This window comes from Mirounga angustirostris, unplaced genomic scaffold (assembly GCF_029215605.1).
Source record: "Mirounga angustirostris isolate CCGP_5_RB_7025 unplaced genomic scaffold, mMirAng1.0.hap1 SCAF_12, whole genome shotgun sequence".
Classification (NCBI taxonomy): Eukaryota; Metazoa; Chordata; class Mammalia; order Carnivora; family Phocidae; genus Mirounga; species Mirounga angustirostris.
In genome coordinates, this window is record NW_026991720.1 from 40,366,917 (window position 1) to 40,394,370 (window position 27,454).

General features: G+C 42.4%; 1 protein-coding gene across 10 annotated transcripts in view; it reads left to right on the forward strand.

Moving 5' to 3' along the window:
* Window positions 1–27,454, forward strand: part of ELMO1 (engulfment and cell motility 1) — a 520,853-nt gene that overhangs the window by 349,215 nt on the left and 144,184 nt on the right. For all 10 annotated transcript variants that reach the window (XM_045864408.3, XM_054505224.2, XM_045864407.2 and 7 more), the window contains one exon: window positions 13,256–13,392. In XM_045864408.3, coding sequence (XP_045720364.1) covers window positions 13,256–13,392 — 137 coding nt within the window. The remainder of the gene's footprint in view (window positions 1–13,255; window positions 13,393–27,454) is intronic.

The window sequence follows — 27,454 nt, forward strand, 5'->3', positions numbered from 1 at the left end:
TTTTGCAGGCTCATAAGCAGGAGGGGGAATCCAAAAAGGTGGAGGAGAAAATTAAAGGTCTGTAGATGCACAAGGGAAGAGGCAGGTGGGCCAGGCTTGACTGAAGTGCCTTTAGCAAAGGGATGAGCTTTGGAGGACAACTCAGTGCACTCTGTGAAGAGGGAAACCCAAGAGCTTAACATGTAGAACTACAAGCAGGCGTGGTTTATTTGACAAAGAGATAGAAACTGATTGGTTTTAGGGTTCCACCAGAGGTCAGAGAGAAGTTAGAAGTCATAGAGTAGGGTCAGACTGGGAAGTGCTGAATGACTTGCTAACGCAATAGCATTTTATCCTGGTAACTATAAGTAATCACTGAGATTTTAAGGGGAGTCATTTACTGAGCGGCAGAGACAAGAAAGAATGATGTGATGAATAAGCCTTGGCATGTCCTCTTCCCTTAATTTTGCATCTATTGGATTCAGGATTACTTATTTTTAGCCCCTTTTGCCAGCTCCCTGGCTCTGGCTGAGACTCTGAGCCTCAGGTCAAGGTATAATCAATCCATGGTCAAGTGATGGTGTACACAGTTCTTGCTGGGTTTTCAGTGAGGCACATCGCAGCTGCTCCTGAATCTGCCTCTATCCCAGCATAACCTTTGAGTGCCCATCTCACATGGTTGGACAGGCAATTATTTATATCCATGCTAAATTTGCTGTGTGACAGGTTCTTAATGTGCCACTTCTCAGAATAATTTTCCTCATAAAGGAAGTTTTAACAAAGGCATGCTGAAATTTGCTTCTTGACTGTGCTCTTTTTTGCCCTGCCTTGGATTATTTACCACCCAGCTAGAATTTTCTTCTTTCCTGATCTTCCACTGTACCCTCCCAATGCTCCAGCCACACCACCCCAGAAGGTAGGTAAAGTATAGTTAGCAAGGTAAATGTGCTTCACCCTTGGTTTTTGCATCGCTAACTCACACCGCAAACTTGATACTCCTTTGCAAAGAATTCTTTTTTTTTCCTCTCTCTTTTTTTTCTTTTTGGGCCAAGAAAGAGCCCTTTCATAAACCTGTAAGTAGATCCAGAAACCATTAGTTTGCCAATAGATCAGGTGATAAGGTGTCAAGGATCTAGTTTGCATTTTCCTGCATGTCTTAGTTGTTTCAGCCAGAGGACAAAGGAAAAGCGCAAACGCAGAGCATATCAACAAGACCATTTTTTAATTATAAGCAAACTTCCAGGGGTCACTTAGCTTGCTCTTATCAGAAATCTTAATTTAATGGAATTTTTGCACATTTTGTGTTTTTGTTAAATGTCTCACAAGATGACGATGATGTTGCTCTAGAACTTTCCAGGGGATCTGAGTACCTTCACGAAGGAAGGTTCAAGTAAATAATATTTCACCACAAGCTAAACCTTGTGTTCCGTTCAACATTTGGAAGGGAAAATCACACACCATATTTGTATTCTGCACAAGGTTTTACGGTTAATATTTATTGAGTGCTTATTATATGCCAGGCACTGTGCTAAGTGTTTCATGGGAATCCTGACTCTGTCTTCACTCGGTTGTACAAGCTATGAGTTACTGTTATTGTCATCATAATAAGGGACTTCGAGACATTAAAGTATTTGGTTGGGATACACAGTTAAGGTGCAGAGGGAGGATTCTAGCCCCAGCCCTAACTCCAGAATTGACACTCCTAGCCACTTAGCTCTAACATTTTTATCTGGTTTACCACTCATCCTTAATATACTAAAATATCAAGTAAATGGATTCCAGAATAAGAGGAGTCTTCAAATTACCTGAATGTTAATTCCATTAAAAAGAGAAAAAGTAGAGTAAGAAAGGAGAAGGGAGGGTGTTACTTTATCATGCTCCTATTTAAACCCCTTTAATGGCTTCCCATTGCAGGAGTAATAAAGCTTGAACTTTCAATGTGGTCTTGTCTCCAAAGAGTTAGTTGATCTGATTCCTGCCTACTCCTTCAGCCTCATCTTTTACTCATCTGTCTTTGCTCATGAGCTCAAGGTCATTTGGATAATGAGTGACAGAGCTGGGATCCAAGCTCAGACAGATTAGCTCCAGGGCTATGCTATCTTAACCACTTTGCTAGTTGGATGGATGGACAGGTGGACATGCACATGGACACATGAATGGATGGATGGAAGGAAGGAAGGAAGGAAGGAAGGAAGGAAGATCTATAAATGAATGGGTGAAGGAAGGGAGGGAGGAAGGAAGGAAACTCATTTAAAAGAAACTTGTGACTCTTCTTAGAGTTCATTCACAACCAGAGAAGTCTATTATAGTTTTTCCATCAGCATCTGCAATATTCTTCAGTGAGGTCAGGATCCTCATTTGCAGAAGAAAATGCAAGCATATAATTATCCATCCAACAGATGGAATTATACTAAAGTCCAGGTGTGAGAGTTGCACCTGACCAACTTTGGAAGCTGATACCAATTAGGTAATTGGACTAGGATGCCTAAACAGACAGGTTATATGCTTCTTTATCCAGCTAGTCAACTGGCTAGATAAAATGCCAAATCCCTGTTTCCAGAGGTGATGGGTAGGGCAAACAGCACTACTTTTGAGAAGCCCATCTAAATCATCTGTTATAGTTTTACCCTGTCTAAAACGTTATTGTCCCTTTTTGAGCACCCAGAAAGCTCATATTCTACTTTTTAAAGTTAACTTTTTATGTAAGTGTAACTTAAATGCATAGAAGTGTTCAAATCCTAAAAGCGCAACACAGGTCAATGAATTTTCCAACCACCAACTGACTATCCACTTAGCTACTTTCTGTCTAGATCAAGATAGAGTGTATTATACAACCATCAGAGACCCTTCTGGGTTGCCCTCCTCGTAATTTCTTCCCCTCTTCAAAAGAACAATAATCTGTTTCCATTACTATAGATGAATTTCACCTGTTTGGAACTTTAGATAAATAGGATCATATAGTATGTTCTCTTTTGTATAGGGCTCTTTTTGTTCAACATTATATTTTCAATTCATTCATATTATTGTGTATAGCATATTTTTTTAAACTCATATCTTTGTAGTAAATATGCTGCTATAGGAATAAGCTATAATTTATCTAATCTCTTAGGTGGACATTTGGGTTTTTCAAGTTTGGGGCTGTAACAAATAGTGCTGCTCTGAACTTTCTTATACATTTCTTTTGGAGCGCATGTATGCATTCCTGTTGGGTTTGTGTGTTTGGGTAAAATTGCCATGTCATAGAGTATGACTATTTTGGTTTAACTAAATACTACTGAAGTGGTTTTCAAAGCAGTTGAGCCAGTTTACACTTGCACCATCAATGTGTGAGAATTCCATTTGTCGCACATTTTTAACCACACTTAGGATTTTCTGTCTTTTCATTGTAGCCATTCTGGTGGATGTTTGAAAGTATCTCATTGTTGTTTGACTTACATTTTCCTGATGACTAAAAAAGCTGAGTACTTTTTTATGTGTTCATTGGTCACTTAGATATCCTATTGCATGGAGTGCCTATATACATTTCATCCATTTTTTTATTGGGTTGTCTGTCTTTTTCTTATTGACTTATAGAGGTATTTATATATCATGGATAACAGTTCTTTGTCAGACGATATTGCAAGTTTTTCTCCTACTCTGTGGTTGCCATCCTATTTTATCTTTTGATAAATAGAAGTTCTTGATTTTAATTTAATCCAATCAAAACTTTTCATTCAGATGAGTGATTTTTTGGTCCTGTTTAAGAAAACTTTGCTCACCTCAAGGTCATGAATATATTCTCCTATATTATATGGAAGTTTCATTGTTTTTCCTTTCACATTTAAAACTGTAATCCACTTAGAGTTGATTTGTGGATGGTGTGAGGTAGGGAATCATAATTTATTTTTTCCAGATGCATATACAATTGGCCCAGCACAAGTTTTTGAAAATCCATTGTAGTGTCACCTTTGTCATGTATCTAGTGACTGTATATACCAGTCTGTATCTGGACTCACTGTTCTATTCCATTGATCTCTTTTTCCATCCATAGACTAATAACAAGGGTAGAATTGCTGTGTTATAGCAATTACTGTTTTTAATTACTGTAGTTTTATGTCTTTGCATCTAAAAATGTAATTTCTCTAAATTTGTCATTTTAGCTACATACAATCATAATTATTTTGCTATTAAAACTGGTAACAACTGGCATTCATTAAGTCCTTATTTTATCTCAGTTAATATATGAATCATGTATCGCTATACATTTAATCCTTGCAGCAATCCGATGAGATAGGAGGCATTGTCCTTTTTTTTAACCAGAAAATTGGGGTCCAGGGGAGGTATAAGTTGATCAAGGTCACATTGCTATTAAGTAGTGAGACCAAGTTTTGCACCCAGGTCAACCTTGCTCCTGAACCTCTGCTCTTTTATTAACACATACTGGGTTGCCTGGGATGGACCTCGGCTCCTTCTTGCTGAATTGGCTGTCCTTTGGTGCTAGAGTCTGATTTTCAGTCCTAACACTATAGTCGGTATTCTTTTTCCTTTCTCCATGTCCTTAAAAAAGGCCCCTAGGGAAGGTGAACAACGAAGCATTGGATTAGCTACTGTGTGTCTTTTCAATGTGGATTTCATACTATTTTTAGGCATGATAGAGGATAGAAAAGAATATTTAGAGTTCTGTTAAATCAGGCTTCGGGAGCTGGAAAGAACTGAGCAGGTTTCAAGCCTCTGATCCCCCTGTCCTGAAATAGTGGGGGTGGTAGCCTCTCTATTGGTGAAACTCAGCAGCGGTTGGAGAACTTCAGATTCTTTGCCCTCACTCACCTCTCCCACCTACAAAAGGTTCTGAACTTTCGGCATCTTCCCACACAGTACCAAAACCCCAAAACCAAGCCATGAAGAATACCAGGTCTAAAAATAGAGAACTCAAGGGCTACAGGGGTAAGATTTTCTGCCAAGTATAAGCATACATTTGCATCTGAGAATTCATAAATATATTATCTAGACTGACCCTAGAGCCACAAATAATTCTGATTTGAATTTCCATGCTGGGGATAACTAGTAAGATTTTATAACTGCTCTGGCAGTTTTCATGTATTAAACGCTTTTGTGTATATATAATTTATCCCCTTCTTCCTGCAGCTCATAATTTTAAAACAAAATGCCCTTTACATTAAGCCAGGGCTTATTTCTTTTTTGGTAAAAATCCATCAGAATTTGCCTAGTGCTTCCCAAATCTGTGTCCCTCCGGTCACCTGCAAATGGGTCCACAGTCTCGCTGAGCATGACAAGGGTCATAGAAAGCACGGAACAGAGCTCTTCAGCATCTCAAAAATTCTATTTATCTTACAGAATTCCTGTGAAATAGCAGAAATTTTGTGCATTTGCCTGTGTCATCTTGTCATTCTATCTATAGTCAGGTAATTTTCTTATGTAATGGTCTGCATTAGGTGATATTAATAGGTTGAAAGGGTATAAAAACATCTAATGATTTTCTTGTGAAAGACAGAGTAAGTACTAGCTCATCAAATATTTTCCAAGCCTAGCAAATGCCATTTGGATGCCTTAACACCCTAAATGAAATGTGTAGCCATCCTGTCATTCAAAGAAATAATAATTTAGGAAATAATTGTAAGTTCAGTGCAGGTGCAGCCTCCAGGTTCTGTAATTGTTGTCGGGCATTAGGGAGTTGAAAACACGTTATCTGGTGTGTGCACGTACATGTGTGCATAGTCTTAGAATTTTTGACTTGGTGGGAACTTTACCAGCCCGTCTCATTTACAGCTAAGAAATCTGGATCCCAGGGAACTAAGATGACCTTCTGAAGGTTATGAGCTGCACTAAAATCCATTCTCTGTACTCCTCTTTCTTTTTTTATTTTATTTTAATTTTTTTTAAAGATTTTTTTTTATTTATTTGAGAGAGAGAGAATGAGAGACAGAGAGCAGGAGAGGGAGGAGGGTCAGAGGGAGAAGCAGACTCCCCGCCGAGCAGGGAGCCCGATGTGGGACTCGATCCAGGGACTCCAGGATCATGACCTGAGCTGAAGGCAGTCGCTTAACCAACTGAGCCACCCAGGCGCCCTGTACTCCTCTTTCATTGTTTCCTTGCTATACTGCAGTAGTCCTTGTTCTCTGAGACTCCAGTGACAATCCCCGCCTCATCTCGCATCATCCGATGGAAAATAGGAACAAATCTACTTTGAAAGACAAAGTGTGACAAAAGTGTACAGCATTCTTTTTTAAAACATATGTGCATGGGTTAGAGCTGTTTTCAAAGCTGGTCTATTTATAAATGAATTCGATGTCAGCAAATTAATAAGAACCCATTTTACCCTCAGCCCTGAAAATACCTTCATATTCCAGACTTGAAACACCATTAAGTTGGTTCTTTTTTTTTTTTACGAAGTAGAATCTCATTGTGTTAAAAATAGTGTGCTTAAAAACAATTCGGTTTTTGAAAAGTCTTACTATTTTTGTCCCATTGAAAGTTTCTCTGTAAATTTCATTTATAAAATCATTGCCTAGTAATTCAACACTTTTTTTCCTTAGTCTTTTTATTTTTAAAAAGCAGTAATAGACCTCACCCTCTGTGTTTTTGTTTGTTTGTTTAACCCCTGAGTTAAGGACCCCATTCTTGAGAGTCAGGCCATCCCTCTGCTGATGCAAGCTCACACTCCTAAGTGGGATGGCCTGCTCACCAGGTAGCATCACCATTCTCTTGCCTCACACCTGCATTGGGCTTGCTTCTTATAGTCACTGTTTCCACTGAATCCTCACAGCAACCTGGTGAAGTTTATACTGTTGTTGCCCCCAGTTAACAGATGAAAAGAATGAGGTATTGACAGATGAAATGACTTGCCCAGGTGACTCAGCAGTAGTGAAAGAACAAGGATTTGAACGTGGCCATCTGGCTTGCAGTGTCTTCACCTCCTTTCTGCCATCATGAACTCTTGGGCAATCCATTTTGCCTTTTTCAGTGCTCTTAACTACAAAGAGAGTCAAGCAGATCAGACAGTCTGGATGGGTTCTTCCTGCTTGATAATCCTCGATCTTGAATATCTGCAATCTGACCATTTTAGAGAAAAAAAATATATTCATATTTAATGCTTTATCCTTGCCTCTAATACTGGAACATCTTTAAAACAAAGAGTCATGAATCCCAAAATACATCAGAATCTTTTCATTGTTTCCCGTATAACATGTCAAGGAACAAATTGTTTTTGATTTATTTTTATTGAAGTGCAGTTGACATACAATATTGTATTAATTTCCGATGCACAACACAGTGATTCAACATTTATGTACATTATAAAGTGATCACCATGATAAATCTAGCTACCATCTGTCACCATACAAAGTTGTGACATATTATTAACTATATTCCCTGTGCTGTACATTACATCCCCGAGTCTTATTTATTTTATAACTGGGAGTTGTTTGCTCATTCCTCACTGCAAAGGATGAGTCTTTTAAGGAAGTTTAGGAGAGGGGTGCTGGGTGGCTCCGTTGTTGACGTATCTGCCTTCGCCTCAGGTCATGATCCCAGGGTCCGGGGATCAAGCCCCATGTGGGGCTCCCTGCTCAGCGGGGAGTCTGCTTCCCCCTTTCCCTCTGCTGCTCCCCCCGCTTGTGCTCTCTCTCTCACTCTCTCAAATAAGTCAATAAAATCTTTAAAAAAAACAAAAAGGGAAGGAAAGAATTTGAGGATAATGTCATTCCAGTCCCTTCATGTGGAGGATGCAAACACGTCTCTGGTGAGAGAATGCTGGGTTTGATTCCAGGCTCTGTCACTGCAAGTGACTTAATTTCACTATTCTCCTCTGTGAAATATGGATGATAACAGTAACTCTGCTGTTACTGAGGATTCAGAGTTGGGACAGGCAAAGCCCTTATAACAGTGGCCAGCATATAGCTTCCGGTAATTGCTGGCTAGTACTGTTCTGATAGCTCAGCTCCTCTGGTCACCTTTATTCCTCATGAAACCTCCGTTTAAGTTATGTTTTCCAGTGCTGCCACTCCTCACTAGGAACACAGACAGGACTGCTCGTCAGTCTCGAGGATCCCTCCTGAAGGGCCTGTATCCTAATGCTGCCTCAATCCTGCTGTTAGCCATGGCTGTGTTGTCCCGGTGTTCTTCAGTCCCTGAGGCCTGTGGGTTCAAAACACAAAAGAGAAGTAGGGTACTTTCTCCAGTATCCTTCCTGTGTGACTCCCGTTCTCCCAGCCTCCACCGCTTGCCCCTTCCTCCCTTGCCGGAAGGGGCAAGGAATTGTGCCCGCATACATTGACTTCTGGGGTCTGGCCCTCTGTCCGGGGACTATCCCACTGTTTACTTTTCATGAACCATTAGCAGCATTTCTCTCATTAGCAGCTTAAAAGAGCCCATGAGACTTGGATATTATTTGGAGGTTTGAAGGAGAGGATGGAAACTTAGATTTTAACTGTGTGTGAAGGCCCAGCCTCTGCCAAGCACTTCACCTTCTACAGCCCAGGAGGTAACTAGTAGTGTGTCCATATTACTGATGAGGAAACGGGGGAGAGAGATGCTCGCATCACCAACCTAGTGAGAACTTGAATCAAAACTCACCTGATTCTGAAATGTATGTTCTTTTCATTACGTAACACAGTGGGATGGAGCCAGGTGCTGTTTTTCTCTGGCGAGGGTGTTGATCTGCCAGTGTTGATGGGTACATGTACGCTCAGCATGTGAAATTTCAGCTTTAGGATTTGAATATCCCATAGGATTTTGACATAATCTGTAAGAATGATTGGTTGACCCTATCCTTCCCCATCAATAGGACCCCAAAGACCATTCATCAGATTTTTCTTCTTCCCTTCCTTATCTCCTAGAAATGTTCAGGTCTTAAAGAAGCCATGTAGTGCACTGATAATGAAGATAAAAATAATACTTAATAGCCACTGTTTACTAAAACTATATGTGTGCTAGGTGTCTTATCACATACTCTATATACATAATCTAATTTGATGATTATAAATTTTATAGGGTCATGTATTTTACAAACTTGGGGACTTTCGTTGTCTAAGGTTACATAGTATGCTAGGGAGCCTCACGTTTGGGCTTTGAATGTAGAAGTTCTGTTTGACTGTAACCATTACACAGTCCTGCCTCCTCATTGCTGCTTACTCCATGGCCTCCCATAATCCTGAGCATGTGTTCTCTTATGCTAATATCTGTGTGCTTGCATGAGTTTTAAATTTCCGTATCAGTAATTTCATATGTCTAAGAGTAATGGAGAAACCTGGAAACAGTGACTTAAATCATATACAAGGAATTCCTTAGGAGGTCTGTTCGGGGTTGGTATGGTGATTCCACAGCATCCTCAGGAGCTCCTTCTAAGTCTTCACTCTAGTGGATAGCCCTCACTTTTATGCTGACAGAATGGCTGCAGGGGCTCCAGTCATTATTGGACATGAAGTTGTGTTCTGAACTTGAGGAAGTTGAGGTGTGAATGCAGAAGCAAAAGGAACAAGACAGTCAAGTGTCTTTTCCTCTTTTAAAGATCTTTTCTGGAAACTCTACCCAGCACTCTCTGTGTATCTATCACTGGTTTGGATTGGGTCACTCTTGGTTATAAGAGAGACTGGGAAATGTACTTCAATTTTTAGGTGGGTGCATTGTTGCAGTGAACAAAATCAGGGCTTATTAACATGGAACCCAACCTGCTAATTTCTTGAAATAAGTTAAATAAATTCATCTAGTATCATTCTTCCCCAGGGACTGACTATCTAGGGGAAACTTGGTTTGTTCTAGAGGCTGAGAATATCTTGAGTAGATGAAAAAGTTTGTTCAGTAGAAGTTTTAACCAGGTAGACTATGTCTTAAGTATTCGAGAGTTGTCAAGATTCAGCTTGACCCAACCCAAGGAAAGGGGAGGTAAGATCCAGAAGTGTAACCTGGTGATTTGAACCTAACTCCACTTAGACCAAGACTAGTAGGGGGAAAGCAGAGGAATCCTAGATTCTAAATATACCCTAGGCATTAATAGTTAAGGTCGTGCCACTTGTAAGATTTTACTTCATCAATATCTTCTGTGGATATAAAAGCAATTCTTTCATATTTGTGTTGGCTGGGGGAGGTGCAGTCGAGGCAGAGTTAATTGGGAAACAGAATCAGGAAATAAGTACAATCAGACAGTGATGGGCTTTGATGATGGGAGTTGCAATCCCAGCTGTACCACTTGCAAGTCCTGTGACCTGGGACCTTGGAGAAGTCACCTAACCTTTCTAACTCTCCTATTTCTTATTAAAAAGAAAGAAAGAAAAGAAAAGAAATTGACGAAATCTTCCTCACATGCTTCTTGTAACAACTAACAGCAACGTAGAGCCCAGTGTCTGTCGCAAGCTGGTAAGCCTGCTGTTGGTACTGTCACATTGCAGGTGTCGTCCATCAGCAGGGGCTGGCTGTATACCTGCTGTGAGCCCCTCTGGACTGGAGAGGGGGGCAAGGTCCTGGTTTCTTCTGGGAGAGGGGTGGAGAAGGTAATTTCCAATGCAGCAATCACAAGGAAATGTCCTGAGCTCTTGTCAACTAAGGCAGGAAGCCTGCTGGGTCAACTAAACTGCAGGTTTCAAATGCTCATCTGGGGCCTCCTAAAGAAAGCTCATGATGGAAGGTTTAATTTCTGCCAAGTTTTACCTTCCCTATATATAAAATGAAGATAAGCATAACGCCTACCTCCCAGGTTGTTGTGAGGATAACACCAGTAGAACCCCTGGGCGCATGATATGTACCCGATAGATATTCTCTATTATTAATGATGTTTCTTCCCTCCCTCTTCAACCAAGCAAGAGCAGGGCTCGTTGGTCTCAGTTTTGTCTGGTTGTCTCAGCTTCAGTAATCCCGTAAAAACTCCCAACTAGGGCATAAAGTACACATATAATCACACTGGACCCCAAAAGATACTGTGATAATGTGATTAATAATGAGTTCTTGGATGGCAGTAGTGTTTTATTTTTTTATTTTATTTTATTTTTTTAAGATTTTATTTATTTATTTGACAGAGAGACGCACAGCGAGAGAGAGAACACAAGCAGAGGGAGTGGGAGAGGGAGAAGCAGGCTTCCCGCGGAGCAGGGAGCCCGTTGCGGGGCTCGATCCCAGGGCCCTGGGACCATGACCTGAGCCGAAGGCAGACGCTTAACGGCTGAGCCACCCAGGCGCCCCTGCACTAGTGTTTTAGAGAGCTGCCATGGACTTGTAAATTCCATTGGCTTCCGTGCTTATGAAAGTGAGACTGACAGCTCATTGCCCAGGGCAGCAAACACACAATCCGCCTGTGTTTACCGTCCAAGTTCTTTAAATAGCTCTGTGTCCCAGGTCAGAACTTCACTGTCGCCATTTTTCTGCCAGTGACACAGGCTGGGGGTTGGGGTGACATACGTTCTTGCTGCTCATTTCTGAAATGGGAACAGGCTTGACTAGGAACTGGCGGGGGGGGGGGGAGGATCAAAGAACAACCCATGTTCTTGGAAACAATACACTGGCACAACATCCATTATCATCACCACCACCTTGCTCCACGTTTGTGACAACTTCTATCCTTTCAAAGCACTTTCCCATGAGTCATGTCATTTGATCCTCTCCAAAACCTATGGAGATGGACAAGGAGACGTCATTAACATTTTTTAGTTAAAAAAATCGAGGCTCAGGGCGCCTGGGTGGCTCAGTTGGTTAAGCGACTGCCTTCGGGTCAGGTCATGGTCCCGGAGTCCTGGGATCGAGGCCCACATCGGGCTCCCGGCTCGGTGGGGAGCCTGCTTCTCCCTCTGACCCTCTCCCCTCTCATGTTGTTTCTCTCTCTCCCAAATAAATAAATAAATAAAATCTTTAAAAAAAAAAAAATCGAGGCTCAGATAGGTAAAGTGACTTGCTCCTGATTGGCACAGGCTGGACTTGAACCCAAATCTTCTGTCCTCAGACCCAAACCTTCCCTATGTGACTGTATGTTCCTGCTAGCCTGTTTCCTTACCTAGGTCTGGAAGAAAACAGCATTTATGTATCTTTGTATCTACCCTTCTAGAAGTCTGGATTCCACTAAGATAGAAGAGGTTGGTGCATCATAGCTTACGGCCTAGGCAGAGCAGAGTGTTCCCTTAGGTTTGGTTAGGGTTCACTTCCTGGGGCCTGCACCAGAGGATTCTCTCCAAGTGGAATCCACCACAGGGCAGGCAGAGGGCTTTCCCCACATACAGAAGATCTTTGCTATAAACCCTGCTCCAGCCCCACCCCATCCTCCTCTCCTGGGCCCGAAATTCCACCATTTGGAACCTTGAAGACTAACTGGCCTTAAAGAGATTCCAATTAAAATAGGAATTCTTTCACTATACATACAGCTTATATTAAAACAAACAAACTTAGGATACTGTTTTGGGCAGGGGGTGGTCACAAAACCTGGCTCCTTCCATTGTCCTCGTCCATGAAACATGAACCAGAAGAGGCATTGTAAAGATCCCATGATATGTAGGTAAGAGGACTATAAAAATATAAGTGGCCCAGATAGCAGGGAAGAAGAGGATGGCTGGGGTGCTGGTCTGGGAAGGAGGAGAGAAGTAGACACAGCTAGAGCTCGGAGCGCTGGCTCTGATTCCCAGAAGCTCTGCATTGGGAAGGCACGAAGGCAGTCTGGCTGATGTCATGGTCTGGTCCAGGACTGGACCTTTTGCGGCCTCCAGAGCCATTTGGGTTGCTTTGACCTCCAGCCATCTGTGTCTGGGAATGTAAAACAAATGGTTAATGGCATCAGATGGTATATGATCTCAAATGTCCCCCCCTGCTTACTGCCATAAGAAGGAAAAGAGGCCCCTGGAGAAATTATCAAGGATGCTATTTTCAAAGTTGCAATTAATTGTGTGCTGGGGAAAGCTCATCCTCTGCCAGTTATTCTGTCGAGAAAGGGGAAATTAAGGGTGATGGAGCTGTGACTGAGAGGCCAGTTTGAATCCTCCTTATAAGGTCAAAGAAGCAGACACAGAGCCCATATTCAACCCCAGGGATCCTGGAAAAAAAGATGTGAGGGTCATGTGGTGGGGTGCGTCAGGAGCTGACTTCCTTTAGGCGAAATAGGCGCCTAGGGATAGGTCTTGACTGTCTGACCTTCGACTTCACAGTTGCACGGGGGACTGTCCTTAGGTTACTTTTTCACAACGCCTTACGTCCACTGTGGCTTGAGCCAAACATGTCCCCGTCCTCTCTTTGGGACCCCTCTGTGTGGCCGTGTCCTCTTATTTCACTCTGCAAACTTTCTCTCTTATTTCCCTTCTCTTTCTTCCAGCCAGTGAGACCTGCAACGACTTCCACCCAATGTTCTTCACCCACGACAGATCGTTCGAGGAATTTTTCTGCATCTGTATCCAGCTCCTGAACAAGACGTGGAAGGAAATGAGGGCAACTTCTGAAGACTTCAACAAGGTAAGGTTGAATCTGAGGCAGAGGCAGCAGCTTACTGTGTCCCCAAAAGAGCCCCCCCCCTGCGTGGTCCCTTGGCTATCATACTCGTATGGACCTGAGCTGTGTGTTAGTGATGCTTTCATCTCTGCTGGGATAGGCCTGGAGCAGTCTTGTTCCTTTTGGCTAACTAAACTGGAGCCACCAGCAGAGACCCTTTCTTGAAAAATATTGTCTAGATTAACTTTTTCCTTTAAGGGCATTAGTCTGGGATGCCGTGTTATGGCAACATCCCCTGGGGAAAAGGCCTCCCCTCCACCGGTGTGCAGGCGGCTGTTAGAAAAAGAATGAGATCAGGAAGGCTGCTCTGTCTAGGTGACTTGGTTTCTTCGCAGATTATGGATGTGTTGAGATAATCAGCCCTTTGTTGTGTCAAAAAGGGTTTTTATTCAAATGCAAAATCTCTTTCAGGGAGTTGAGTAAGTTTATATGGAACTTTTTTTTTTTTTTTTAGTTTACAGAAAGCATTTGATTCTTTGAACGGATGCCTTCTTTGGTTTTCTGTAAGAGCGCAAATTTTATGTTTCTCTTTGTGAGTGAATGTTGGGTGCTGAGAAGAGTGTTGACCAACTTAGAGGAAGCAGAAGTATCATATGAACTTTTCAAGAGAAACAAAATCTTTATCCTTAGATAAAGGCCTTGTTAACAATCATCACATGGCTAGTAATAACTGATGATTGGGACAGGTGTATTTAGGAGAGGTATATTGGGAGAGGCCTTCAGTCCCTTTCATTTGCTACTATTGCTGGATCTGGGTTTGACTGGTTCTGTCACCCATGCCTGCTGACCTGGTCCTGGGGACGTAACTGTTGTTAAGATTCTAAGGGTCCGATCTCACTGTTGTCCTGTGGGACCTTCACAGCTGGTGAACAGATCAAATTTCTCCTTGGTTTGTGCCTCCCTGTCACCTTTCCTCTGAACTTCTTTTCCATCCATCCTTCTTTTCCACCATATTTCTGGTTCGTGGCATCTTGAAGTGATATTGGTGGAAAGGAAAGAAAACGAGGAAAAGGAAATAATACTCTTTGCCAAACCTCCGTTAGGTCTCCATCAGCATGATGATCTTCTCTGCAGTTGAAGCAGACAAAGCTGTCTTAGTCGCCTTGGGCCATCTATTTAATTCATTGAAATAGGCCCCAGCGATGCCCCTCTGTGGAGAGCCCTGATTCTGCCAGCTAGAATCTAGAGCTGCCACGGGTCTAAGCAGCTATGCCCAGGGACAGGCATGACTGAAGAAGGGAAGTGGAGGAAAGAAATCCAGTAATTCTGCAGCCTCCTAAGTGTACTTCACTTGATTATGAGGGACTTGGCAATTGAGGTGCAAATCATCCCTGGGAAAGAGGAATAAAGGAGCAGGGAGACCTTTGTACAATCAAGCCAAAAAAAGGGGAGAGTTAAGTAGTCTCTGAAATGGCCAAGGCCACTTTGCCCCGGATCAGATCAACTCTTCAGGTACTACAGTGTTTCTGAAAGCCGTCCAGTACTCGGCTCCTGTGTACATGGGACACCTGTTCTTTCAGGAGAAGGGAACCTCTCTGGCTGTCATGTGCTCTGGCATCAGGTATCTGTCTGCCTTCTGAGAGGATTTCACTCACCTTTCTTCTTCTGAGTTACAGAAATCAGCATTTTTGTAAATGATAATAATGCAAATATTTTTGTTGTTCATCTATGCACAGATAAGGTATGTAGAAAATATTACCAAATTCCTGCAGAGGAATGGCTCAAGAGGCTTAGCACTTAGACACTTAAATCCTACAGAACATACAGTTTACGAAACGAAGTCCCAAGAATGCATTGTTAGCAAAGGGAACCAGAGGCCTCAGTCTGGAGTTGGTGAGCGTGGCCATTGGATCTGTGTGGTTCATCACGACCAGCTACTTGGGTCAGTGGTAATGATATCCTGCCTGTGCAGGGTGAGGTCCCCCAAGTGTCACTCTGAAACTCTTTTCATATTTAACTTATGTGGCTGTAAAAACTGCCTTTGGCAAGACCTAAGGGCCAGGATTGGGGAACATGATAAGTGTCCCTAGTGGCATCTTATTGTGGCCCTAGTGCCATCTTTTTGCATTGTCTACTGATCATAGATGTCAGTCTGGTGTCACGTACATGCGACCAAATAGTGATGGTGGTTTATGGCTGTGAAGAGGCAGTCAGAAGCCTGAGAGGCAGAGGGTCCCATCCTGTGTACACATATCCCTTGGTCAAGAGTGGATAACAGAGGAGGGCCAGGGATGGGAATGACAAGTGCTTTAAGTTTTCTACGTGAAATAGTTTTGTTTTGTTTGCTTTTTTTCTTTTTAGTATTATGCACACCTTACTTCTGGAACAGAAAAGTCTATCAGTTATACAGTATTTTATCATGTGTGTGCTAGTTTTGTAGGGTTGCTGTCACAAATTACCACAGACTCTGTAGCTTAAATAGTACAAAGGTACTCTCCTACAGTTACATTGCTCAGAAACCAGAAATGGGATTCATGGGTTAAAATCAAGGAGTCAGCAGAGCTGTGATCTTTTTTGGCCACTCTAGTGGGGGCATCCATCTCCTTGCCTTCCAGGTTCTAGAAGCCACCTGCGTTCCTTGGCTCGTGGCCCTTTTTATCTTCAAAGCCAGCCAACAGGTCATGTCCTTCTCATGTCACACCTCATCACTCTGATCCCTCTTTGGCTTGGATCTTTCACTCTTTTAGTTACCCCTGTGATTACACTGGACCGCCTGGATAATCCAGGATAATCTTCCCTATTTTAAGGTCAGCCGGTTAGGAATCTCAATTCCATCTGCAACCTGAATTCCCCTTTGTCATATAACATAACATAGACACAGATTCTGGGCATTGGAATGTAGACATCAATGAGGGGGGTGCATTTTTCTGCCTACCATAATGTATATTTAATTTGTAGGTGTATTACATTTGTATCTGTATTAGTGTGTATCAATTTAAAGTATTGAAATGTGGACAGATGAGCTTTTCGTTGTTGTTTTATTTGCTGGTAGACCAGCATCATACCAGTCAGAGTTCTGCTAGTGGTCACTCCAACACAGATTTAACTACGTCCTTTTTCTTTTATGTCCCTATTCTGCCTCTAACAGGCTTTTGAAAAAAGATGGGCCCTGTATGCGGGCCTCTAGGTCAGTTCTTCCTGATTTTTTTCCTGCTGCTTGTCTATCAGCCACTGCTCTGCTTTGCCAGATAATAAATTGGAAAGGAGAGAAGAAGAGCCAAAATTTTCATCAGTTCATTTTTCTTCTTGTTATTAACTTGGTAGCAGAAGCTATTGAATTTAGGAACAAACGTGGATTCGGTGTTATTGGTAGATTTAATGTTTTTCTTGTTTCCAAAGATTGTCCAAATTCGAATTCAGAATATCTTAAAAGAGCCCAACATGAGACACACTTTCTTTTGAACTTTCTTGGACACCATCTCAGACTGTCGCCACTCTGAACAGAAGCATGGGTGGCGGGTTTGCTTGTCGACCTACGGCCCGGGTTCTGTAAGAAGGGGCTTAGCTATCTGCCTCCTTCAGCTCATTACTGGAGAAGCAGTATCCCTCAATCCAAAATTCTGATTTTACAAATAATAACTAGATTCCAGCAGGTGCAGGAATTTCTTCTACAACCCACCTTGTTTGGGACACTAGTTTGTAGATATCTAGTACTTGGTAGTTAATGCTTCTGCCGGAAGTGAATGTTTGGAAAAGCAGCTGCTTTCTTGCTGCTCCAGGCTGAGGAAGCTGAAGATGGGATGTTTCTTATTTATGTGAAAGAAGTAGAATTAGAGAGTGATTAAAGTATTTATACTTTGAAAAGTACTTTCTTCCAGTTTCCCGATGTAGCAGTCTCTGCAGAATAATCCATGGATTCAGGCCATTGAGTTTGTGTTCTGTTTTTGCCTTTTGTTACCAATATTTTAAAGCATGCATTATTCATTTTTATGGGCATTAGAGAAGAGCTTAAACTGCAGCTGGATACCTCAGCACACAAGTGGCCCCATAATCATTTCACTAAGCCCTCATTTTTTAAGCAGGGTAAGAAAGAAGACACAAGTGATTTGGGTAGTTCAGGTATGGGAATCTCATTTAAAGCTTTTATCACAGACCATGCCACTTTAGAAATTCTAACAAGGGTATACACATCAAAATCGATATTTGTGTGTAGTAGTGTTTCTCAACCTTATCAACCTTGCCCGAACCTTAGAATCACCTGGGGGGCTTTGGAAACCTCTGTCATCCCAGTGCCCAATTGTACAACATACCAATTACTTCTTTGGGGTGGGGCCAAAGCTCTCATGAAGATTTTTCATGAAGGCAGATTTGATCACTAAAGGTGAATCACATCCATAGCGTGATCATCAGTTGATACGTTTAACACAGACCACCAACTAGTATGAATTGTGTGCATCAGTGAAGTAGTCCGTCCATTGGTTTGTAAGGCCCAGGTTCTAACCCTGGTTCTGCTACTCAGGAACAATATTCCTTGAATATTAAAAAAAAAAAAGTGGATACCAGTATCCCATTGCCCTCTTTTATGGTGGTATGATACTAAATTGAAGTAATAAATGTGAAAATGCTTTGAGGAAGTAAAATGTCATATGTGTTTGTATTCTTTTTGTACATAATAAGATAAATCCTGTCTATGAAAAATGAGTAAATTGCCCTTTTCAAAAGAAAACATTTTTTTTGGCTATTATGTTAAAAAACAAAGGAAGGAAGGAAGGAAGGAAGGAAGGAAGGAAGGAAGGAAGAAAGGAAGAAAGAAAAGAAAGAAAGAAAGAAAGAAAGAAAGAAAGAAAAAAGAAAGAAAAAAGAAAGAATAAAGAAAAAGAAAGGAGGGAGGGAGGAAGGAAGGAAGGAAAGAAAGAAAAAGAAAGAAAGAAAGAGAAAGAAAGAAAGAAAAAGTGAAGCTGCTTATGTACCACAGATTAAGTGCTGAATTGAATGAACTCATTTAACTTTGGCAGAAATAGGGTTTCAACGGAAAACGTCATGGATTTGGGAAGAAAAAACTTTATTAGGTACCTTAGTTTTCCATGTGACAAGCCATGGGCAGCAGCCTAAAAATCAGGTTTCACAAAAGCTCAGGTGCTTAATAGCTGGAGAGAGTTAAGGCGCTGTAGCTATTACCTAGCTGCACAGACCTCTCTGGGGATGTCTGAGCTGTCTAGATACCTTCAAAATACTTGTTCATGGCATTGGTGTTACTTTAGATGCTATCAAAATCGGCATTAAAAACAAAATCAAATGACTTTGCCATGCTTTCAAATTGCCAAAATGGAAGAAACTAATGGTTTGAAAAATGTAGTCACTCTAGAGCAAAAGCACTATTTTGAAACTTTACCCAGCAGCATAATATGCAAAGCACACACGACAGAGGTTAGGATCTCAGGCTTGCAGATGACAAGCCATCCCTTAAAATAGGAGAGCCTGTGCACAGGGAGAACCCAGGCCCATCAGACAAAGCCGCAGCTGCCCCTGGCTAGGCTATGAGCTCCATCTGAGTCAGTGGGAGAAAATCTCAATTAGGAAGAATTGGAGAGCAGAACAGAGCAAACATCCTGGGAAGTCCCCTGGAAGATTATCCATGGAAAATAGCCACTAACTAGTCATATCTAATGGATTATGTTGTGGTGTAAAAAAAGGGATCATTTGAGAGCTTGAAGGCAGTGATTGCATGAATGAGAAAGGGAAATATGTTCACTCCCCGAACTGTTTCCAGCTTACTGACTTTCTGTGCATGCTTTTCAGGGGCAATTATATATTCCGGAGTTCCCTTCCTAGGCCAGCTCAACTTCACAGTGGTGCAGACAGCGCTCTTGTTGGTTAGCTGAGCTGGCCTAGGGAATGAAAGGTGGTCTGTAACTCTCGCCATGAATAAACATGAATCTCCTCATTTGCATGAGGCAGGTGACTGTAAAATATCTTGGAGCAAGTTGTGAAAGGAGGCTTTGTGCATCTGTGCCCAGGGGAAGCTGGGGAGGACTCAGTGTTGTTTATCTTCATTAGAATTCCATCTAGGGCTGCTGGTATTGATCTGAACCGGGCCTGGGGTAGCTAATAAAGTAGGTGTATGTTTTAATTGAAACATGAACATTTAAGTAGAGGAGAAGTCTTTTAAAGGGCCCCGATGTCGTACAAGAGGTTATCCATTTCTCAGCTGTCTAGGCCATTTACAAGTATTTATTCAAAAAAGCTTCTCATGTTTCACAAAGGTCTTTAAGGTTTGACATGAAGGAAATCACACTTCCTGTAGAAGTAAATGCATTATACAAATAGATTTATTTTTTCCTTTGATGTTTCCTGTTGGATAGGTAGCAAATAGTTTCGTGTGTGTGTGCGCACGCGCGTGCAAGCACATATTTAAATGAGTGCTTTTAAGCTATTCGCTTAAGGTGGTGTTACCCTTTTTTTATGGAGTTTGCCACTTCCATTGGGACAGGAATCCAGGTATGTCTCCTTCCGTCTTCATCAATATAAATTGTGCTATCCAGAGACAGCAGAAAGACTGAGAAAGAGACCAACTTTACGAACTTACTTTTTTTTTCAAGAGGTATCTTTTTATTTTTTTAAATTTTACTATGTTACGTTAGTCACCATACATTACATCATTGGTTTTTGATGTGGTGATCCACGATCCATTGTTTTCATATAACACCCAGTGCTCCATGCAGTATGTGCCCTCCTTAATACCCATCACCGGGCTAACCAATCCCCCCTGCCTCTAAAACCCTGTTTGTTTCTCAGAGTCCATAGTCTCTCGTGGTATCTTTTTAAATAGACCCCAGTAGGTGCACTTTCTAAGAAGAAGTGCATTAATTGCAGGTAACATGGGCCTGACCAAGACAGGTGGTATGAGGTGTTATTTCCCAGACTCTTTTGCATTACCACCCCACCGAAGTATCTCCTTTAGACATCTTTCCCCTAATCACCCTACCCCTGAAATTTTAATTATGCAAATACATTGTTACCTGTTTATGTATTGTCTGTATATCTGTGCTTTATAGTTTAAGAAAGTAAGATTTTTTTTTTTTGCTCCTGCAAGAACCAAATTTCTCCCCCTGGGGGCACGATCCCCTGCCCCATTGAGAATGCCAGGTGGAGAGGAGCGAACAGAGGCTGAGCCTGGACGCAGCAGGAAAGTCTGGGTGCAGTCCTGGCCCAGGGGCTCCTCACCAGCAGTGTGTCCTTGGGCATGTCCTTTAGCCCCAGAGCCCTTCTCACCTGTAAACTGGTAGCAGAAACAATAACAACAACAACAATAATAATAACAATGGTATTTCCCCAAATCACTGTGAGGATTAGGCCCTTAAAGCTTGGCTTTGTAAATTGCCCCATACAAATTGGAGGTGCTGGTGTCAACGACAGAACCTAAATTGACAGTCATTTGCACTTGGTCGTGTAGTATAATTGAGCTGCTTTGATTTTCTAAGATAGTGTATTCAAATATCTAGAAACACAGATTTTCCCATTCCTCTGTGTGGAAACCCATTGAACTTTGGTTTGGCTGCCAAGGGAGACTTTGACTACAGCGGGGACAGATCCCTAAGTGAGGAGGAAGTCCTCTGTGTGGGTTCCTGCCGGCGAGGGATGCTCCTCCCCAGCCTGCCCACAGACATACTGCAAGTGACTGAGGGGCTTGGCTGAATCTCCAGCACACTGGTCCTTCAGGAGCCCAGGTCTCCTCAGCTGCATAACCCCCGGGGCATGACCTCGTGCAAGGGATTCAGCCCTGTGAGCTCCAGATCACTCATCTGTGAGACAGAGACAGGAATGACCGCCCCCAGGCGGGCTCTGAGCCTGGACCAAGTCCGGCAGATAAACTACTTAGCTCAGTCCAGCCTGGAGCAAATACTAGGTGACACCAGCTTCTAAATACCTCTGAAAAGGAAAAGGCTAGTTGTGGCAATACTGATGGCAAACATTTTCAGAAAAAGACAAGATTCTCTTGGGGATTTAGTGATTAAGTTCATAGAACATGCATCCCAGCATGCTGTCTTAGTGGTCCCACACTCACAAGTTCTGTGAAACGTGGGGGTCATCATAAAGTGGTGACCATTTCCAGGGACTGTTCTGGGTCATGCCTTTGATAGCCTGACCGTATCTCTTTATGAAGGGGTGGTATCCGGAGTCCTACAGAAAGAGTTAGATTTTGTTGACTCTGTTTATGTAATTTCCCTAAGAAATGGTTAAACTGTTTAAAATTTGTTTAAAGATCAACTGGTAAGTTTAGTTGGCTGAAAACACTGCTAGCATGTTTTGCTTTCTTGACATTTGCCATAACTGGAGCATGTATAAAAAGGATAATTACCATGATTGAGTCTGATGAGTAATTTCGGATAAGCCCTGACAATAGTAACTATACATCTCGGAGGTTTCTTTGCATGCAAGATCCTCATTTCCGAAGTCTCCCTAGAGTCAGTATATCTTTCTTTGTATGTGTAACATGTGCTAAGCTGACACTTGCCAATTACAAGACAAAAAGAGTCGATAGATTCTTCTGCTGGGCAGTAGTAAGATACATCAGTCGCTTGGTTCAGCTGCAGACCATCCCTGATCGTGGAAATAACGATGCCTCTAAGTTAGCTCCTGTACATCACTCTGTTCAGTGACTTCTGAAACTTCTTCCCTTTTGTTAACTACACTTTGGGGCACCGCATGAGTTGTTAACTGGTTCCGATGACCTGAATTCCATATTCCATTGTGGATTGTGTTAGGGATTTGATAATGGCACAGAAATCATTTTATTAGTATATGTCCAATTAAAAGGAAATTGCCTACATTTTAAATAAGGTGTAATGAGATTTAGTCATTTTAAATTAAAGGGCAGATAGGAATCAGAGTTGGATAGCTAAGAAGAGTACCATTAGATGGGAATCTCTCATGAAATATGAGTCCTCCCTGATTTAAAAGAAAATATTTATCTTGTAATTGCAGAGAAAATGATGTGCTATGGGGGTTGAGAGCACGGTTGTACAAAGGGGTATGTTTCCTAAGGTAGAACAAGAGAACATAAAGGTGCTGTCATGTGGGTGCTCTTTATTGCCAACTCGGGGTGCCAGATGTTAGGAAGAGGCAAGGGACGGAAGGCAAAGAGGTGCCCCAGATGAGATGAGATGGGGAGTCAGAATGAGAGAGTGGTGTCAGAATCCATTTGTTAGGACTCCAATAGAAGAGCTGGGAGAAATGAGACGATCCCAAGTGAAATTTCTAAATATCTCCCGCAAAAATACTAGACCTAAGGGGTCAGAAGTTTAAAAATATATTTTATTATTTAAGTGTATATATAGCAGGTGTATATAATAGCAGGTGTATATAATTCACCTGTATATATAGCAGGTGTATATATAGCAGGTGTATATAATTCACCTGCTAATCTAAGTTCCTTCTATGGCTGTGCAGGTTTTTCAAAAGTGTGCTTTTATATCTGAGCACTGGTGAATGATGGGTCAAGCAGTCCCCCTGGACTTACCAAATAGGAGCTAAAACCCTCACCTGCTGGTCCAACACCAGATGCTAGCTACTCTCTCCATCTCTAGCATAGAGCTGAGCCACTAGGCCAAAGAGGCCAAAGCAAGAGCAAAGGTGGGGAGGCAAGAAGAGGATACCAAAGCAAGGCTAAATTTGTTATATAGAGAAAAAGAAACAGGGAAACTTGAATTTGAGAGATGAGAATTCCAAACTGCTAGTTTCTTCTTCTCCTCTCCTCCCCTCTGCCCCTCCTTTTGTTGTTTCTATGTGTTTCCCATGCAGTTCTGTTGAAATGAAAAACAATAGTAGGTGCTCAGTGAAACTCTGCGGGAGGAAGTCATTTAGGCAGGTAGTTAACTCAGATATCACGCCCACACAGGGCCTACATCTTCCCGGGAAAGTCCTCAAGCTGGCAACAGCATCCTCAGATGTCCCTCAAGGGATCCCCTTGCTCTGGCCCTATGAATAATACCGTTACTCTAGAACTTACCACAGTGAACTGCAGTTGTCTGCTTAATCCTCAGACTCCTTGAGAGCAGAGCCTGGCTTTTTTCTGTCTTCTCAGGATCTACTCAGTGCCTGGGAGGTCGACGGCATTCAGTGTTACTATCCCACAGCCATTGTCCACACAGCACAGCCACATCAGTGCTCCATATCTTGGTGAATCGTGTTACTATTTAACCCACACTTCTAATGCTGTCTGTTCTTTCAACAAATACTATTTTGTGTCCACAACACGGAAAGCATGGCGCTAGGCACTGCGGATACAGGTGGGTTCTGCCTTCACGGAAGTGCAGGGAGTTTCTGTTTGGAAGTTTACGGACTGGTTCCTCTTTGTGAAACCAATCAGCGGCCAAAGTCACTACAATCACTATAAGGTCCTCTGCCTTCTCATTATTGTCTTAACTCAGATCTTCCTCTTTCCTCACTCTAAATCTGGTAGGTGGAATGGCTGGTTGCAGTTCTTCACTGCTTCATAGGAGTCCTTGCCACAACCTGATGGGGAGTGAAGCCTATTTCCCCCGCCCTTTAACTTTTGACATGGGCCAGTGAGATGATCACAAATGTGCAGCGCGCAGAGGCCTGAATGTTGCTTGTGTGGTTGGCTCGGGCTCTTGCACTTCTGCCTTCATCCTGAGATAGAGTACATAGTCTGGGTAGCCACTGCCCCTAAGTATAGGTCTCAGAATGAAGCATACGGAGTACAGTTTCCCCAGTCAGCCCGCAGAATTACAGCTGAAAACTGCCACCTCAGCTGACCTATAGACCTGTGAGTATGAGAAGAACTTTCTAGCCATTGGGATTATTTGTTGCACAGCATTTGTGTGGCAGTCACTTATCTCCCAGCTTGGAAGCCTTTCCACTTTCCAAATGTCCTCCCACACGCATCTGACCATATCATTGTTGCTTTTAATCCATCTGTGCCTGTCCATTGCCTGCCTCATAAAGTTTCATGGCCTTAGCAAGACGTCTAGATTTCTCTTTACTTAGCTTAATGTACCTTTCTTGCTTCATCCTCATGTCTTCACCCTGTACCTGCTCTAAGCTCTGCATGTCACCAACTGCCCACAACTCCTTGTGTTTGCCATGGTACTTTCATATCACAGATATGTGTTCACCCTCCTTCCTTCTGCCACTAATGCCTTCCTCCATCTGCTCACTGAAATTCTGTTTTAGGATTTTACACACGGCCACCTCAGGGGTACCACCTTGGATGGTTAGCATCTCCATTTGATTCAGAATGAAATTCTGTATACCTGCCCCCATGACATGGAAGTCTGAACTTCTTTTGGAAAATATCTTCTAGCTGTATCGTAGTAGTTGTTTATTTACAAACATCTCTTTCTCAATTAAATCAATATAGCATTGGGAGCAAAGAACTATAACTTTAAATATTCTCCAGATGTTTTTCAAATAGGATCTGCCCAATTACTTTGGGTTGAATGTCAAATGAATAAATAGCCAGGAATGTTTAATTCACACATTATTTAAAACAGTCCACCTAGCCAGTAAGCTGAATTAATTTACACTCTTTTAATATGGGATGGTCACTCTTATTCAGTTCCTGGAGACCATGGGTATTCTGCAGTTCTACAGAATGAAGAATTTTCTTGCCCAAAATGCCAATGGGCCTTATTGAGAAATACTTCTAGATCTTTCGATTGGAATCTCTTCTTCAGATGTCAATACCTTGGGAGAATTACAAAATGATTTTGCCATTCCTTTCTTAACAAAAATTGCAGTATAATTTTTTTTCCACCTACATAGCTTTATATAAGGTGAATGAAAGCCGCAAAGACAGAGAAGAGTCACAAAATAAACTGAATTTCTCTTTTCCGAGGAGAGTGGTTGGATCCCCTTGTTAAAAAAGAAATCCCTCTGGGGTGCCTGGGTGGCTCAGTTGGTTAAGCGACTGCCTTCGGCTCAGGTCATGATCCTGGAGTCCCGGGATCAAGTCCCGCATCGGGCTCACTGCTCGGCAGGGAGTCTGCTTCTCCCTCTGATCCTCCGCCCTCTCATGTGCTCTCTCTCATTCTCTCTCTCTCAAATAAATAAAAAAAAATCTTAAAAAAAAAAAAATCCCTCTGTTTCAATTATTTCCCCTTCATCTTTCTTTTTTTTAAGATTTTTTTTTTTAATTATTATTTATTTATTTGAGACAGAGAGAATGAGAGAGAGAGAGCACATGAGAGGGGGGAGGGTCAGAGGGAGAAGCAGACTCCCCGCCGAGCAGGGAGCCCGATGCAGGACTCGATCCCGGGACTCCAGGATCATGACCTGAGCCGAAGGCAGTCGCTTAACCAACTGAGCCACCCAGGCGCCCTTTCCCCTTCATCTTAACCCACAGACGCTGGCCATTTGGGGAGTACTGCATTTCCCACTAGTATGATTTCCAGGCCGGTGGGGAAGATAATGTCAATAATGGTGCTTATCCTCTCTCAGGTTGGCTACTGAGAGACCTTCAGTGCAGAGGACAGACGTGCCTGCTGGCAGTCCACCCATTTAGGGGACTGTTGTCTCCCTGAGTACACCCACCAGACACCTGCCTGAGTAGCAGCCACGTTCAATAGGAAACGTGAGCACATTGTGCCATTCACAAAAATTGTCTTTTATATGTTACCTTCACCTCCCAAAGTGCTCTTCAATTAGGAAAAAAAGATTGCATTTTCCAAGAGTGTCATAAGAGTAGGAAGATTTGATTCTTGCCACAGGGATTGTGTGTTTTAGGTGCTGGAGGCGATCAGCCCCCGAGAACTTTTCTGGTCCTGATTTCCTTATTTCTCTTTCACATTTCCGTTTGCGTGGCTTGGCTGGATCTGAGGTGTATGGCATATGGCTTTTTGCTGCTTGAGCTGCCACAGAAGTGAATGTCACTGTTATATGATGCCAGATTTCCATTTTGTGAATCATGGAGCATGAGATTCTGTCCGAAAGCTCCCAGGCCACTAGGAGTCCTTCTAGCAGAAGCAGAAAAGGGGAAGACCCACACCTCTGAGATGCTGTTCCTATTAAAATGTGTCTGTCATTATAAAAGTGCATATAAAATGGAGATGCTCTTGCCCCCGAGTTTGTTGGAAAAAGCTGCTTTGGCTTCTTTTATTGTGGCCAGCGCACCGGGCAACCCTGGATTTTTTTTTTTTAACTTTTTTTAAAGATTTTATTTATTTATTTGACAGAGAGAGACACAGCGAGAGAGGGAACACAAGCAGGGGGAGTGGGAGAGGGAGAAGCAGGCTTCCCGCGGAGCAGGGAGCCTGATGCGGGGCTTGATCCCAGGACCCTGGGATCATGACCCGAACCGAAGGCAGATGCTTAACGACTGAGCCACCCAGGTGCCCCCAACCCTGGATTTTTGCTCCCAAGCCTCAGCTCAGCAGACCCTGGTCCGTCAAGGATGTAGAGTTGGTTTTGAATTTTTTCAAATGGATCAGAATACACTTGTGCACATACCAGAAAAATAAGGCTATGAGTAAAAGATATTGATGGTTTTTGGATGCAGTTTACCAGCATTTTGTGTTCACTGGATTTTCAAGTTCTAAAACACTTTAGGATAGAGTCGGATAATAATGGGGAACCGAAGCTGCCACAGACAAAGCCTCAGCCTCAACTCCCCACCTCCACCCATCACTCCACACCCCTCCCTGCTCCCCAGCTGCCCCCTGCGCCTGAGGAAACAAGAGAAGGGTTTGGAAATTCACCAAAAAGAGTAAGTTCAATCAATAAATTCAGTACATGCAGTCAATGGATTTCGAGTCAAGAGCATTGACCTTGGACTCGAGGAGTGGGCTTTAAACCCTAGCTCCATTATTTCCTTGCTGGGTGACCTTGGGCACATTAATATCCTTACCCTGTTTTTCAGCCTTTTCATCTGTAAAATATGGAACTTTATATATACATATTTATAAATATAAATATATATATATGTGTGTGTTGTGAGGGTTAAATGAGCCAATATTAGGTTGATATTAGGCTGATAATATGCAATGGCCGATTCTTGACCTGTGTCTTAATTAGAAAATTATTCTTTATTGTTTATCCTAGTATATGTAAAGCATGTGGGCCATTT